We start from the raw sequence: 12,996 nt of genomic DNA, 5'->3' as shown, positions 1-12,996 counted from the left end.
CTTAAAATGACAGAAATTGTGACTTCCTTTTGAATGCGATTTAAAGAAAAATACTAATAACAGTGTTAAAAATAACACAATGGGGTACATGAGGACAAATTTTACACATTTACAATGAAAAGAACTTGGATATTATGGTAACTTAAGCCTGTTGGCAAATAAGTACACATTTTTATGAATCATGGATTTTGTGTTGTTTATAAGGGTACTAAATGAATATTTATATTAATAGCCAACTCCTTTTATTTCTATTTTTGGCATGAAACAGACATACCATAATACTGTGTTATTTTCGGACATTGAACTTGTCAAAATACACTAATGCACATACTCCTTTTATTTCTATTTTTGGCATGAAACAGACATACCATAATACTGTGTTATTTTCGGACATTGAACTTGTCAAAATACACCAATGCACATACGCAATCCGTAATCTGGTATTTACAGTTTCTCCTCATTGAGTTTAATATGGATCTATACCACAGTGCAGCTTGCAACATTTTTTGAATAAAGCAAAAAAGATCAAATACACAGTAGATCTGAACACTATTGGTACAAAACTATATAATTGACAACCACGCTGCCATTATATCTGCATAATTTGTTTTACCATTTGTACACCTGACTGTTAGGTTCTTTCAAGAAAGGTGGCAAGTTCTCATTTTCAAAGAAACAAAGGACAGCAATGGCTTCCAAAACTGGAATGAGCTGTTCGTTTCATTCATCTGCTAGAAAGGTTGCCTTAGTTTAGCATCTCAAATGATCTCAAAAGTTGATATGTAGCTTCAATCATCTTTAATACTGTGTGTGCACATCATAATGACACCAGACTTGAGTTTATCATGGTGCAAATAACTTCCTCTCCCTTGCTGGTATATAGCTTTTTGCTTAGGTGAAATCAGCAAACTTGGGAAGTTAGATGGCTGACTCATTGAGTGTGACATCTACTGACAGCACTAGGTACTTTGTGGCCTGATATTATAAGCCTAAACTACCAGCAGAAAGGACAGCGAATAATTTCAAGTGTTAGTTCTTGCATCGTTTTTTGTCTTATTTTCTCTTTCATTTCTTTTTCCCTCCTCTATTGTGTTCTTTTCAGCTTTTCCTCACATAGCTGACTTTGCACGTAGTAATTCCATGAAAATGTCTTGATCACTAAAAACTTCATTCATCATCCATTTTCAGTCATCATCATAGTCTGCCCCTGGTAGCTGAGTGGTCAGCGCGACAGAATGTCAATCCTAAGGGCCCGGGTTCGATTCCCGTCTGGGTCAGAGATTTTCTCCGCTCGGGGACTGGGTGTTGTGTTGTCCTAATCATCATCATTTCATCCCCATCGATGACATTATTATCATTAGTCATCATCATTAGATAACTGTGGCAAAATTTACACAAAAAACAAATTCAAAAAGCTAATACATAATACTTACGAGGCCAAAGTAACACTGAGATCAGAAATACATATTATGTAGAAGTACTTACACTATGCTTAGGGAAGATCACCTAAGTGAGCAATACAAGAAGAATGTATAGTCTCATACGCATTTGCCATTAGGCAATATTTGCAAAAGATGTCATTTGGAGACTTCGCACTGTAGACTGAAGGTAGTCAACTTGAGGACTGTATTGCAACGACATGACGCCAGACGGCGTTGATGTCAAAGATCGAGACAAACCAAGACATAAATTTTGTAATACACAAAATAACATAAATATTCCTACCATGTTACATCTGTTTTTTTAACAGTGTCGTATCATAAATAAACAAATAAAACAGAATATGCTATGAGTCAAAACCTGTCACAGGACGTACAATACGTCATACAGCACCTTAGACAACTAGGTACATTGAGAGAGGAAGCAACACAGATGCTGCCATTATAAAGGAAGACATGCAAGCAAGCTTCAACCTATTGACACCACAGGTGGGTCATGTCACAAAACAAAACCTATCACAAAATAACAATTTTTCCAACTGTGTCAGAGTGAACTGGGGATGGATAGGAATGAGGAACAAGGGGGAGTGGCTGTAGGTGGAGGGGAGGGGGCACCAAGGGCAAGGTAAGGGTCAGATGAAGATAGATGTTGAATTACTTGGAGGGGGGAAGGGATAGGTGTACCAGCATAATGGTCTACTTTAAAAGATAATAATGTACTGAAAAATAAAGACCATGGTCATTTCTATTGTAATGTAATTTTAATGTCATTATGTTTGTTATATTAAGTTAGTGAAAATATACTATTGGAACAATATTTCCTCCACCCCTTCCTTCTTTATTCTCCTGGATCCCTTCATGGAACCCTTCTGTCCAGTTCCTCTGTTCTCCACACCTTCCAAACCTCTGTCTTTTCCTACACACCTCCCCCTACCCCTACCCCCTCCAAGTAATTCAACATCTGTCTCCATCTGACCCCTATCCTGCCTTTGGTTCCTGCCCCCCCCCCCCCCCCCCTACAGCCCTCCAATGGTTCCTTGTTCCTCAGTCCATCCTGACACAGTTGGAAAAATTGCTACTGTGCTTTTCAACAGACATGCTGCCCCGTACACATTCTTCATTCTCTGATGAAGGTATAGCACTGTTTGCCCTTTGGCAGCCAAGAAAAGAATAACAGCATGCTGGTCCTGTTTGGATGAATTTGGTAATAACATCGCCATAGCTCACATTTCTGCATTCACATCATGCATGTTGGACAGATGTGAATGCCACTCTTGTCCCTTGCTTACATGTCAGTGCTTATATACCCACATCAGACTGAGTTACGTCACTTACATGCTGTGGCAATGACATCAAATGGAAACTCTTAGATCGCCCCTTATATCTATGTGCTACCTGAGAATGAGCCATCACTCTGAACTGGTAGTGGCAAATAAAATGCTAAAAAAAATGTAGCTCTGGTGGAGTATTATTACAACAGTATGCATTTCACAGAAACTATTTAGTTCAAAAACAGTGGTTATGGGCTGGACATGTGTCCAGCTTGTATAAGTATCATTACAGTCCCACTTGATAGTGAACTCTATTTCTAATTATTTCAATCTATATATGAATCAAAAATATACCTGCAACTAGAAATAAAAACATAGTTTTGCAAACTTCATGGAGATGACACAAATACAGGAAGTAATTAAGATGGTATTATACCTGATTGTGCAATAAATGTTTTGTCCCTAATCTTCTTGATTGCACAATAAATGTTAGCTTGTTTTTAGACTGATGTTACAGTCTGTTGCAAATCAGTACCAGTGTCAACAAATGGACATTGCTTCATGGCTGCTGAACAACCCCAGATGGGGTCTATAGGCCAGTAATGCCAAATGAGTGTTTCAACTGTTGTTTGATTTTTGTAAGTGCAAGAATTTTGCTTCATCAACAAAAAAGGAGGAAATGGTTATGGGAACTGTGTGTAATCAAGGATTAACTAGGAGAACTATGCAGACCTGGTATCAAAGATGAGACAGCTGTGGTTCTGAAAGCCAGCACCTATGTAAAATTTTATGTGTGCCTCTATCTGTTGCTGGATGGAAAGTATAACTTTTTTCGATCTATAATTAATGGTAATTTCAATTTTAAGATGTTTCCTTCTATTTATTGTATACTGATGACATTCATGGTAAAGAATATAAAAAAACTGACACACTGAACTTCTGAAATCAGGCCTTCAGATTATGATGCACTTACCTTTCATCACGACTGTACCTATCAGTTCGAGAACTGTAGTATCTGTTTGGATCAGGAGGGGAAGCATCCTGCTGCTCATAGTCAAAGTAGTCACTGCTATAGTGTGAATCATCACGCTCAGGTTCACGGTGATGGTAATGTTGGTCACGGAGATCAGGCTGTTGCAGAAATGTTGAGACTAAATACATATTTACTTCACTATAAAATGAAGCAAAAAGGTAAAGTACATATGCCATCTAAACAACAACAAAATCTGATATCAGCATATTCCTGCCTCACATAAAATGTATATGTATATGTTTCAGAAAAATAAAATAAAATAAAAAACCCACTGAGGATGAGGATGCCACAAATGGGGTGAAAAATTTTTTTGGGGTTAAGCAAAACAAAAACTAAGTTCTTGCAAGAAGGTGGATCCTCTTTAAATCATTATTATTTTCTGCAAGTATGGGAACATAGCTTAAAATTTGATCAAATCATTACATAGCAAATATGGCATAGCCTATACTCTCTTCTCTGGATATTGCAGGTGTTTGTATTAATTGTTACTCTGAGGTGACAATACCAAAATTTATTGATAGGGACCCATCTGCTTTGTGACAAAACGAGATGAAGATGGAGTAAAAGACATCAGTGGGAGTAGAAGATCAAAGATGGTACATTACAATGCACCATGTGATGAGGTGTTTATCATCCTGTGATTATATATTTTATTGTCCACTGCTAGGTACACTATGTGGTCAAAAGTATCCGGACGCCCCCCCCCCCCCCCCCCCAAAAAAAAAAAAAACATACATTTTTCATATTAGGTGCATTGTGCTGCCACCTACTGCCAGGTACTCCAATCAGTGAGCTCAGTAGCCATTAGACATCATGAGAGAGCAGAATGGGGATCTCTGCGGACCTCATGGACTTCGAACGTGGTCAGGTGATTGGGTGTCACTTGTGTCTTACGTCTGTACATGAGATTGTCACATTCCTATACATCCCTAGTCCACTGTTTCTGATGTGATAGTGAAGTCGAAACATGAAGGGACACATACAGCACAAAAGCATACAGACCGACCTCGTCTGTTGACTGTCAGAGACTGCTGACAGTTGAAGATGGTTGTAATGTGTAATAAGCACACATCTATCCATACCATCACACAGGAATTCAAAACTGCATCAGGATCCACTGCAAGTACTATGACAGTTAGGTGGGAGGTGAGAAAACTTGGATTTCATGGTCAAGCAGCTGCTCATAAGCCACACATCGTGCCAATAAATGGCAAACAACACTTTGCTTGGTGTATGGTGAATGCCCAGTGAACGTCATCTGCCAGCATGTGTAGTGCCAACAGTAAAATTCGGAGGCAGTGGTGTTATGGTGTGGTCGTGTTTTTCATGGAGGGAGCTAGCACCCCTTGTTGTTTTGTGTGGCACTATCACAGCAAAGGCTTACACTGATGTTTTAAGCACCTTCTTGCTTCCCACTGACGAAGAGCAATTCAGGGATGGCAACTGCATCTTTCAACGCAATTGAGCACCTGTTCGTAATGCGTGGCCTGTGGTTACATGACAATGACATCCCTGTAATGGACTGATCTGCACAAAGTCCTGACCTGAATCCTATAGAACACCTTTGGGAGTCCCACCAACAGACACTGATACCTCTCCTTAGTGTAGCACTCTGTGAAGAATGGGCTGCCATTCCCCAAGAAACCTTCCAGCACCTGATTCAACATATGCCTGTGAGAGTGGAAGCTGTCAGCAAGGCTAAGGGTGGGCCAAAACCATACTGAATTCCAGTATTACCAATGGAGGGCTCCATGAACTTGTAAGTCATTTTCAGCCAGGTGTCCAGATACTTTTGATCACATAGTGTATATGATCTATCAGGTTTTATGTGAAACATATAATTCTCACAGCCATCACTCACTTCCTGTACAGGCTAAAGTTTCACACTTCAATGTGTGATATTCATAAAGGCTGAAGATTCATCCCCATTCAAACTTCGTAACTTTCCCATCTTTGTTACAATGTTTGATACTGGCAAACAAAAATAAAATGTTCACTGGTCTGCTGCGATATTTTCTGTGTGTCTGAATGAGCTTTCAGAGTGTGCTGCCCTGCACACCCATACATCTTTCTAATGTTAAATATTTGCAAACTGTTTCTTTCTATTATTTGAATTCTTCATTAAAGATGATGCAATTTGTAGATATAGTTGTTCACTTGGTAGAATTTTTCTAATTATCTGTTGGAACATGGTTTGACAAAACAGGCAAGACATGTAATTACTGGAGACCTTTATTCAAAACTCGCTGTACAGAGAACAGCACACAACTAAGAACCACAGAACAACAGGTTACGGGCCCAGGTTATTCGATTGGCAAAAGTTCCTTTTTTTGATTAGACAAAAACTTAAATTTGTAACCTGAAAAGTGTGGACATAAACAAGTTCAGTAACAAGTCAAATATGGTGCATGTGACGGCTGCACATGGAGTTTGAATAGAAACACTTTCACGTGATAACTACAACACATGGAGAATACATTACTCTGCAGCAGAGTGTGTGATGATGTGAAACTTCAATTTTAATCTGCCAGGAAGAGGGTAAAGTCAAAGTGATAGTAAACAGATTGGTAAATTGTTTTATTTATAAGAAAATCATCCACAGGCATGAGTTGTTGCCAAACCTAAAGTTAAGAAAAATGATACACAAATCTGGCATAAGCCAGTTGAACTTGCAAGATTTGGTCAAAATACTCAATGTGAGAGGCTTGAAATCAATGATGTCAATCTCACTTGATGCACTATGTGCCTTGAAGAAAAAATCACATCCACTCCCTTCACCAAATGAGAAAGGAACTCAAACAATCTTCTGGAGTTAATCCACTCTGGTTTCTGCAGGCCAATGACAGCAACATATCAAGATGGTGCAGGTTTTTTGTGACAATCACAGCACATGGTATCAAGTCTATTTCCTTCGACATAAAGCAAAAATTGTCAATAAATTTGTTGAATTCTAAAACCTAGTTGAAAATTAGACTGGTCATAAAATTGAATCAGTTCAGGCAACGACATCCAAAGTCGTTTTTTAACTAAAGGACTGTACAATGAAAATCCATATGAGAAGTGGCTGAAAAGAAAATCTGATCTATCTAATCTTCATGTATTTAGTCAAAAGGTTGTCATCCTGGATAAATTACCAACTTAAATTTAAAACAAAGGAGAGTTCGATCCTAAAGGCAATGAAGAGGTTTTTGTAGGCTATTCCAACTGTTTGAAAATCTATCATTTGTGGTTATCAAGAGATCACACGATTCAGAATGTCAAGATTTGTGAAGTTCCATGAACATGACAGTTTTGATCCCAAACAAAGTTATGTGGTCTTCTGTGAAGATGAACCAGATCATCACCAAAGAAGAAGCACCAACATGAATTCTGTGGGAGCAGATTCCAGTTCTCAGTATGTCATGGGAGAAAAGGGCAAGGCGAGTTTCACACAAGCACCACTTTCTAAAACCATGCTGATTTGTGGACATAAGCTTCTTAGCCTCAAGGAAGTTTATTATATTCGAACTGTGAATCTGTTCAAGAATTCTGCAGCAAACAGGAGTTAGGGATACTGGTCTGTAATTTTGTGGGTCCGTTATTTTACCTTTCTTATATACCAGAGTCACCTGTGCTTTTTTCCAGTCACTTGGGACTTTGTGCTGGGCAAGAGATTCATGATAAATGCAAGCTAGGAAAGGAGCCAATGCCATATAGTACTCCTTGTAAAAATGAACTGAGATTCCATCTGGACCTGGTGATTAATTTGCTTTCAAATCTTTAAGTTGCTTCTCTATGCCAGGTACGCTTATTTCAACATCGCACACATGGGAATCTGTCTGATGGTCAAATGATGGTATGTTTGTATGGTTCTCCTGTGTGAATGATTTCTTGAACATGAAATTTAAAACTTTGTCTTTCATTTTGCTATCTTCAACTGCCACACCAGACTGGTCAACAAGGGACTGAATGGACGCCTTAGACCTGCTTAATGATTTTACATACGACCAGAATTTTCTTGGGTTCTCTACCAGATCTTTTGCTAAGGTGTGACAGTGGTAGTTGTATGCTTCGCACGTAGACCTTTTCACAGACAAATGAATCTCTACAAACCTTTGCTTGTCATCATTTGTGGATCTCTTTTTGAACCTAGAGTGCAACAGCCTCTGCTTCCTCAGCATCTTATGAATTTCGTTATTAAACCATGGTGGGTCTTTTTCATCTTTTATCCACTTACTAGGCATGTAACTCTCCAGGCCACAATTTACAATTTGCTTAAACTTCATCCATAATTCTTGGCAGTAATGCAACCTTGCAGAGTAGTCATGAGGTCTATGGAATTCCATGGTTTGGTTGCCTAAATCATCATTGAACCCCCAGCATGTTTCACTTTTGGGACATAAACTCACCCAGAAGTTGGAAACAATGTGAAACAAGATTTTCCCAACCAAATGACATCCCTCCATTTCTCCATAATCCTGGTTTTATGGCTAGAGCACTGACTTTTCCTGTTGCGATGAATGGGTTAAGATTTCCAGCTTGCCAATTCTCTTTAATGATCGCCTGTCACAATGGCTCGGCACACACTTTCGTCAGCATCGTGACAAAACGGATGATGTTTTCCCATTTTTTCTTTAAGCAGTATATATCTCTGACATGGTGCCTCTTGAAACACCAAACACTCTGGCTCCCTTGGTCATGGAAGCACTCACCATATGAGCACCAACAATTTATCCATGTTTGAGTTCACTTAACTTTGACATCCTGCACTCACAACTACACAAAACACTGCTCTAACAGTGATTGACATGTATATTAAGAATATGACACAGATGGTATTCATGGTCAAATACAGCAGAACAAATTCCAGACTTGGCTAGCATCTGCATTTATGTTCAAGCATGTATTTCTCTTGGTGTTTCCGTATTTTCATCCAACCCCATACCTCATCATTGATATGCCAACAAAATGATGCTTTAGTTGAAAACCTCAGAGTTTTGTTATACAGTGTCTTCCTTCTTCTACTCTCTCTCTCCCTCTCTCTCTCTCTCTCTCTCTCTCTCTCTCTCTCTCTCTCTCTATCTCGCTCTCTATCTGTCCATCACCTCTAACTATTCCCGTCTCTTCCACATTCACCCCAGTGGCATCAGAACAGGAAATAAGTGTGTATGATCTAGCAAATAATATATGCAACTGTTCTTATAATGTATGGTTTCCTTTGCCTACACAACTGTTGTAAGACCTCCACCTCCACGAAAACCAGCTTTTTCTCTTCATCTATGAAATTCGATAAACTGTTAACACAAGTAAAAGGTTAACTTTGCATTCCTTCATGATTTTAAAGCATTCACTCACTGTATACTTGTAACAGATATATGAACACTTACACAATACTCTTCTAAATATAGAAATAGATTATGGCAAATCTTCACAGAAAGTGAAAGCAATGTTAGGCACACCACGAAAAGTGTGATAGAAATTGTAATACTCATCACTACAACATTGTACCACACAACATATTCATGATCTGTATAAAAGGAACCCTCTCCCCATGAACCATGGACCTTGCCGTTCGTGAGGAGGCTTGCATGCCTCAACGCTAGAGATAGCTGTATCGTAGATGCAACCACAATGGAGGGGTATCTGTTAAGAGACCAGACACATGTGTGGTTCCCAAAGAGGGGCAGCAGCCTTTTCAGTAGTTGAAGGGGAAACAGTCTGGATGATTGGCTGATCCGGCGTTGTAACATCAACCAAAATGGCCTTGCTGTGCTGGCACTGTGAATGGCTGAAAGCAAGGGGAAACTACAGCCGTAATTCTTCCCGAGGGCATGCAGCTTTGATGGCGTCCTCTTGGGTAAAATATTCCAGAGGTAAAATAGTCCTCCATTCAGATCTCTGGATGGGGACTACTCAGGAGGACGTCACTATCAGGAGAAATAAAACTGGTGTTCTACGGATCGAAGCGTGGAATGTCAGACCCCTTAATCGGGCAGGTAGGGAAGAAAATTTAAAAAGGGAAATGGATAGGTCAAAGTTAGATATAGTGGGAATTAGTGAAGTTCAGTGGCAGAAGGAACTAGACTTCTGGTCAGATGAATACAGGGCTATAAATACAAAATCAAATATGGGTAATGCAGGAGTAGGTTTAATAATGAATAAAAAAAACAGGAACATGAATAAGCTACTACCAACAGCATAATCAACACATTATTGTAGATAAGATAGACACAAAGCTCACACCTACCACAGTAGTATGACTTTATGTGCCAACTAGCTCTGCAGATAATGAAGAGATTGAAGAAATGTATGATGCAATTAAAGAAATTATTCGGATAGTTAATGGAGATGAAAATTTAATAGTCATGTAGGACTGGAATTTGATAGTACGAAAAGGACGAGAAGGAAAAGTAGTAAGTGAATATGGACTGGGGGAAAGGAATGAAAGAGGAAGCCTCTGATAGATTTTTGCACAGAGCATAATTTAATCATAGCTAACACTTAATTTAAGAATCATGAAAGAAGGTTGTATATGTGGAAGACACCTGGAGACACCGGATGGTTTCAGATTGATTATATAATGGTAAGACAGAGATTTTGGAACCAGCTTTTAAACTGTAAGACATTTCCAGGGGCAGATGTGGACTCTGACCACAATCTATTGGTTATGAACTGCAGATTGAAACTGCAAAAAGGTGGGATTTTAAGGCGATGGGACCTGGATAAACTGAAAATCAGAGCTTGTAGAGAGATTCAGAGAGAGCATTAGGGAATGGTTGACAAGAACAGGGGAAAGAAATACAGTAGAAGAAGAATGGGCAGCTTTGAGAGATGAAATAGTGAAGACAGCAGAGGATCAAGTAGATAAAAAGACGAGGGCTATTAGAAATCTTTGGGTAACAGAAGAGATACTGAATTTAGTTGATAAAAGGAGAAAACATAAAAATGCAGTAAATGAAGCAAGCAAAAAGGAATACAAATGTCTCAAAAATGAGATCGGCAGGAAGTGGAAAATTGCTAAGCAGGGATGGCTGGAGGGCATATGTAAAATATCACAAGGAAATATCACAAGCACATATCACAAGGAGTAAGACTGATACTGCCCACAGGAAAATTAAAGAGACTTTTGGTGAATAGACAACCACCTGTATGAATATCAAGAGCTCAGATGGAAAACCAGTACTAAGCAAAGAAGGAAAAGCAGAAAGGTGGAAGAAGTGTACAGAGAGTCTACACGAGGGTGACGTACTTGAGGGCAATGTTATGGAAATGGAAGAAGATGTAGATGAAGATGAGAGGGGAGATATTATATTGTGTGAAGAATTTGACAGAGCACTGAAAGACCTCCGTCAAAACAAGGCCCCGGGAATAGACAACATTCTGTCAGAATTACTGATAGCCTTGGGAGAGCCAGCCATGACAAAACTGTTCCATCTGTGAGCATGATGTATGAGATAGGCGAAGTACCTTCAGACTTCAAGAAGAATATAATAATTCCAATCTCAAAACAAGCAGGTGTTGACAGGTGTGAAAATTACTGAACTATCCGTATAATACACAGTTCCAAAAATACTAACATGAATTCTTTACAGATGAATGGAAAAACTGGCTGAAGCCGACCTCAGGGAATTTCAGTTTGGATTTCGTAGAAATGTTGGAACATGTGAGACAATACTGACCCCACAGCTTATCTTAGAAGATAAGTTAAGGAAGGGCAAACCTACATTTCTAACATTTGTAGACTTAGAGGTAGCTTTTGGCAATGTTTATTGGAATACCCTCTTTCAAATTTTTAAGGTGGCAGGGGTAAAACATAGGGAGCGAAAGGCTATTTACAATTTGTACAGAAATCAGAAGGCAGTTTTAAGAGTTGAGGGGGATGAAAGGGAGGCAATGATTGAGAAGGGATTGAGACAGGGTTGTAGCCTTTCCCCAGTGCTGTTCAATCTGTATATTGAGCAAGCAGTAAAGAAAACAAAAGAAAAATTTGGAGTATGGAGAAGAGAGAAAAACTTTGAGGTTTGCTGATGACACTGTAATTGTGTCAGAGACAGCAAAGGACCTGGAAGAGCAGTTGAACGGAATGGACAATGTCTTGAAAGGATATAAGATGAAAATCAACAAAAGCAAATTGATGATAATGGAATGTAGTTGAATTAAATCAGGTGAGGCTGAAGGAATTAGATCAGGAAATGAAACGATTAAACTAATATGTGAGTTTTACTATTTGGAAAGCAAAATAACTTATGATGGTCGAAGTAGAGAGGATATAAAATGTAGACTGGTTAGTGCATGGAAAATGTTTCTGAAAAAGAGAAATTTTTTGAACATTGCATATAGATTTAAGTGTCAGGAAGCCCTTTCTGAAAGTATTTGTATGTAGTGCAGCCATGTATGAAAGTGAAACATGGACAATAAATAGTTTAGACAAGAAAAGAATAGAAGATTTCAAAATGTGGTGCTACAGAAGAATGCTGAAGATTAGATGGGTAGATCATGTAACTAATAAGGAGATATTGAAGAGAATTGGGGAGAAGAGGAATTTGTGGCACAAATTGACTAGAAGAAGGGATTGGTTGGTAGGACACGTTCTGAGACATCAAGGGATCACCAATTTAGTACTGGAGGGAAGTGTGGAGGGTAAAACTTGTAGAGGGAAACCAAGAGATGAATACACTAAGCAAATTCAGAAGGATGTAGGTTGCAGCAGTTACTCATAGATGAAGAGGCTCGCACAGGGTAGAGTAGCATGGAGAGCTGCATCAAACCAGTCTCAGGACTGAAGACCACAACAACAACAACAACAACATAAGAGGGACAAGTGCCTTTTTGGAAAACTACAAGGAAACAAAATATTATCCAAATAAAATTTTTAGTTGGCCTATAGAATCATATCCAAGATTGTACAAAATGATGACTCTAAAATAACTCTATCTTCAAAATATCATTTGTGTTGCCACTGTAAGATGAAGTACAATGCAATAGATCATCTACAAAGATATATTGCCGTTTCTTATTTCCCTAAATTCAGAAATGTAACCCAAAATGAAACAGATGTAACCCTAAAGGACACAGATAACTGAGGTAAAAGCACCATCTGCCAATCACTAATAAGTGACTCATGTATTACAGATGTATATATTATGCTATCCTTTTTTATTCATATTAGATTCCAGCAACTTTCCTGTGAGTCCAAGGAACTACCATATTTGGAAACTCATTATTCAACACTTACTTGCATCATAACTCTTAAACACACCATTATCATTTTCCT

At 38.7% G+C, this 12,996-nt stretch overlaps 1 protein-coding gene across 1 annotated transcript in view; it reads right to left on the bottom strand.

Annotated features, from left to right (window-relative positions):
- LOC124721446 (epidermal growth factor receptor kinase substrate 8-like protein 1) overlaps positions 1–12,996 on the bottom strand; it is a 189,701-nt gene that overhangs the window by 13,025 nt on the left and 163,680 nt on the right. The window contains exon 11 of the mRNA XM_047246427.1: positions 3,684–3,841. Coding sequence (XP_047102383.1) covers positions 3,684–3,841 — 158 coding nt within the window. The remainder of the gene's footprint in view (positions 1–3,683; positions 3,842–12,996) is intronic.

The sequence above is a fragment of the Schistocerca piceifrons genome, chromosome X, assembly GCF_021461385.2.
Source record: "Schistocerca piceifrons isolate TAMUIC-IGC-003096 chromosome X, iqSchPice1.1, whole genome shotgun sequence".
Lineage (NCBI taxonomy): Eukaryota > Metazoa > Arthropoda > Insecta > Orthoptera > Acrididae > Schistocerca > Schistocerca piceifrons.
This window is presented reverse-complemented; position numbering and strand designations above follow the sequence as displayed.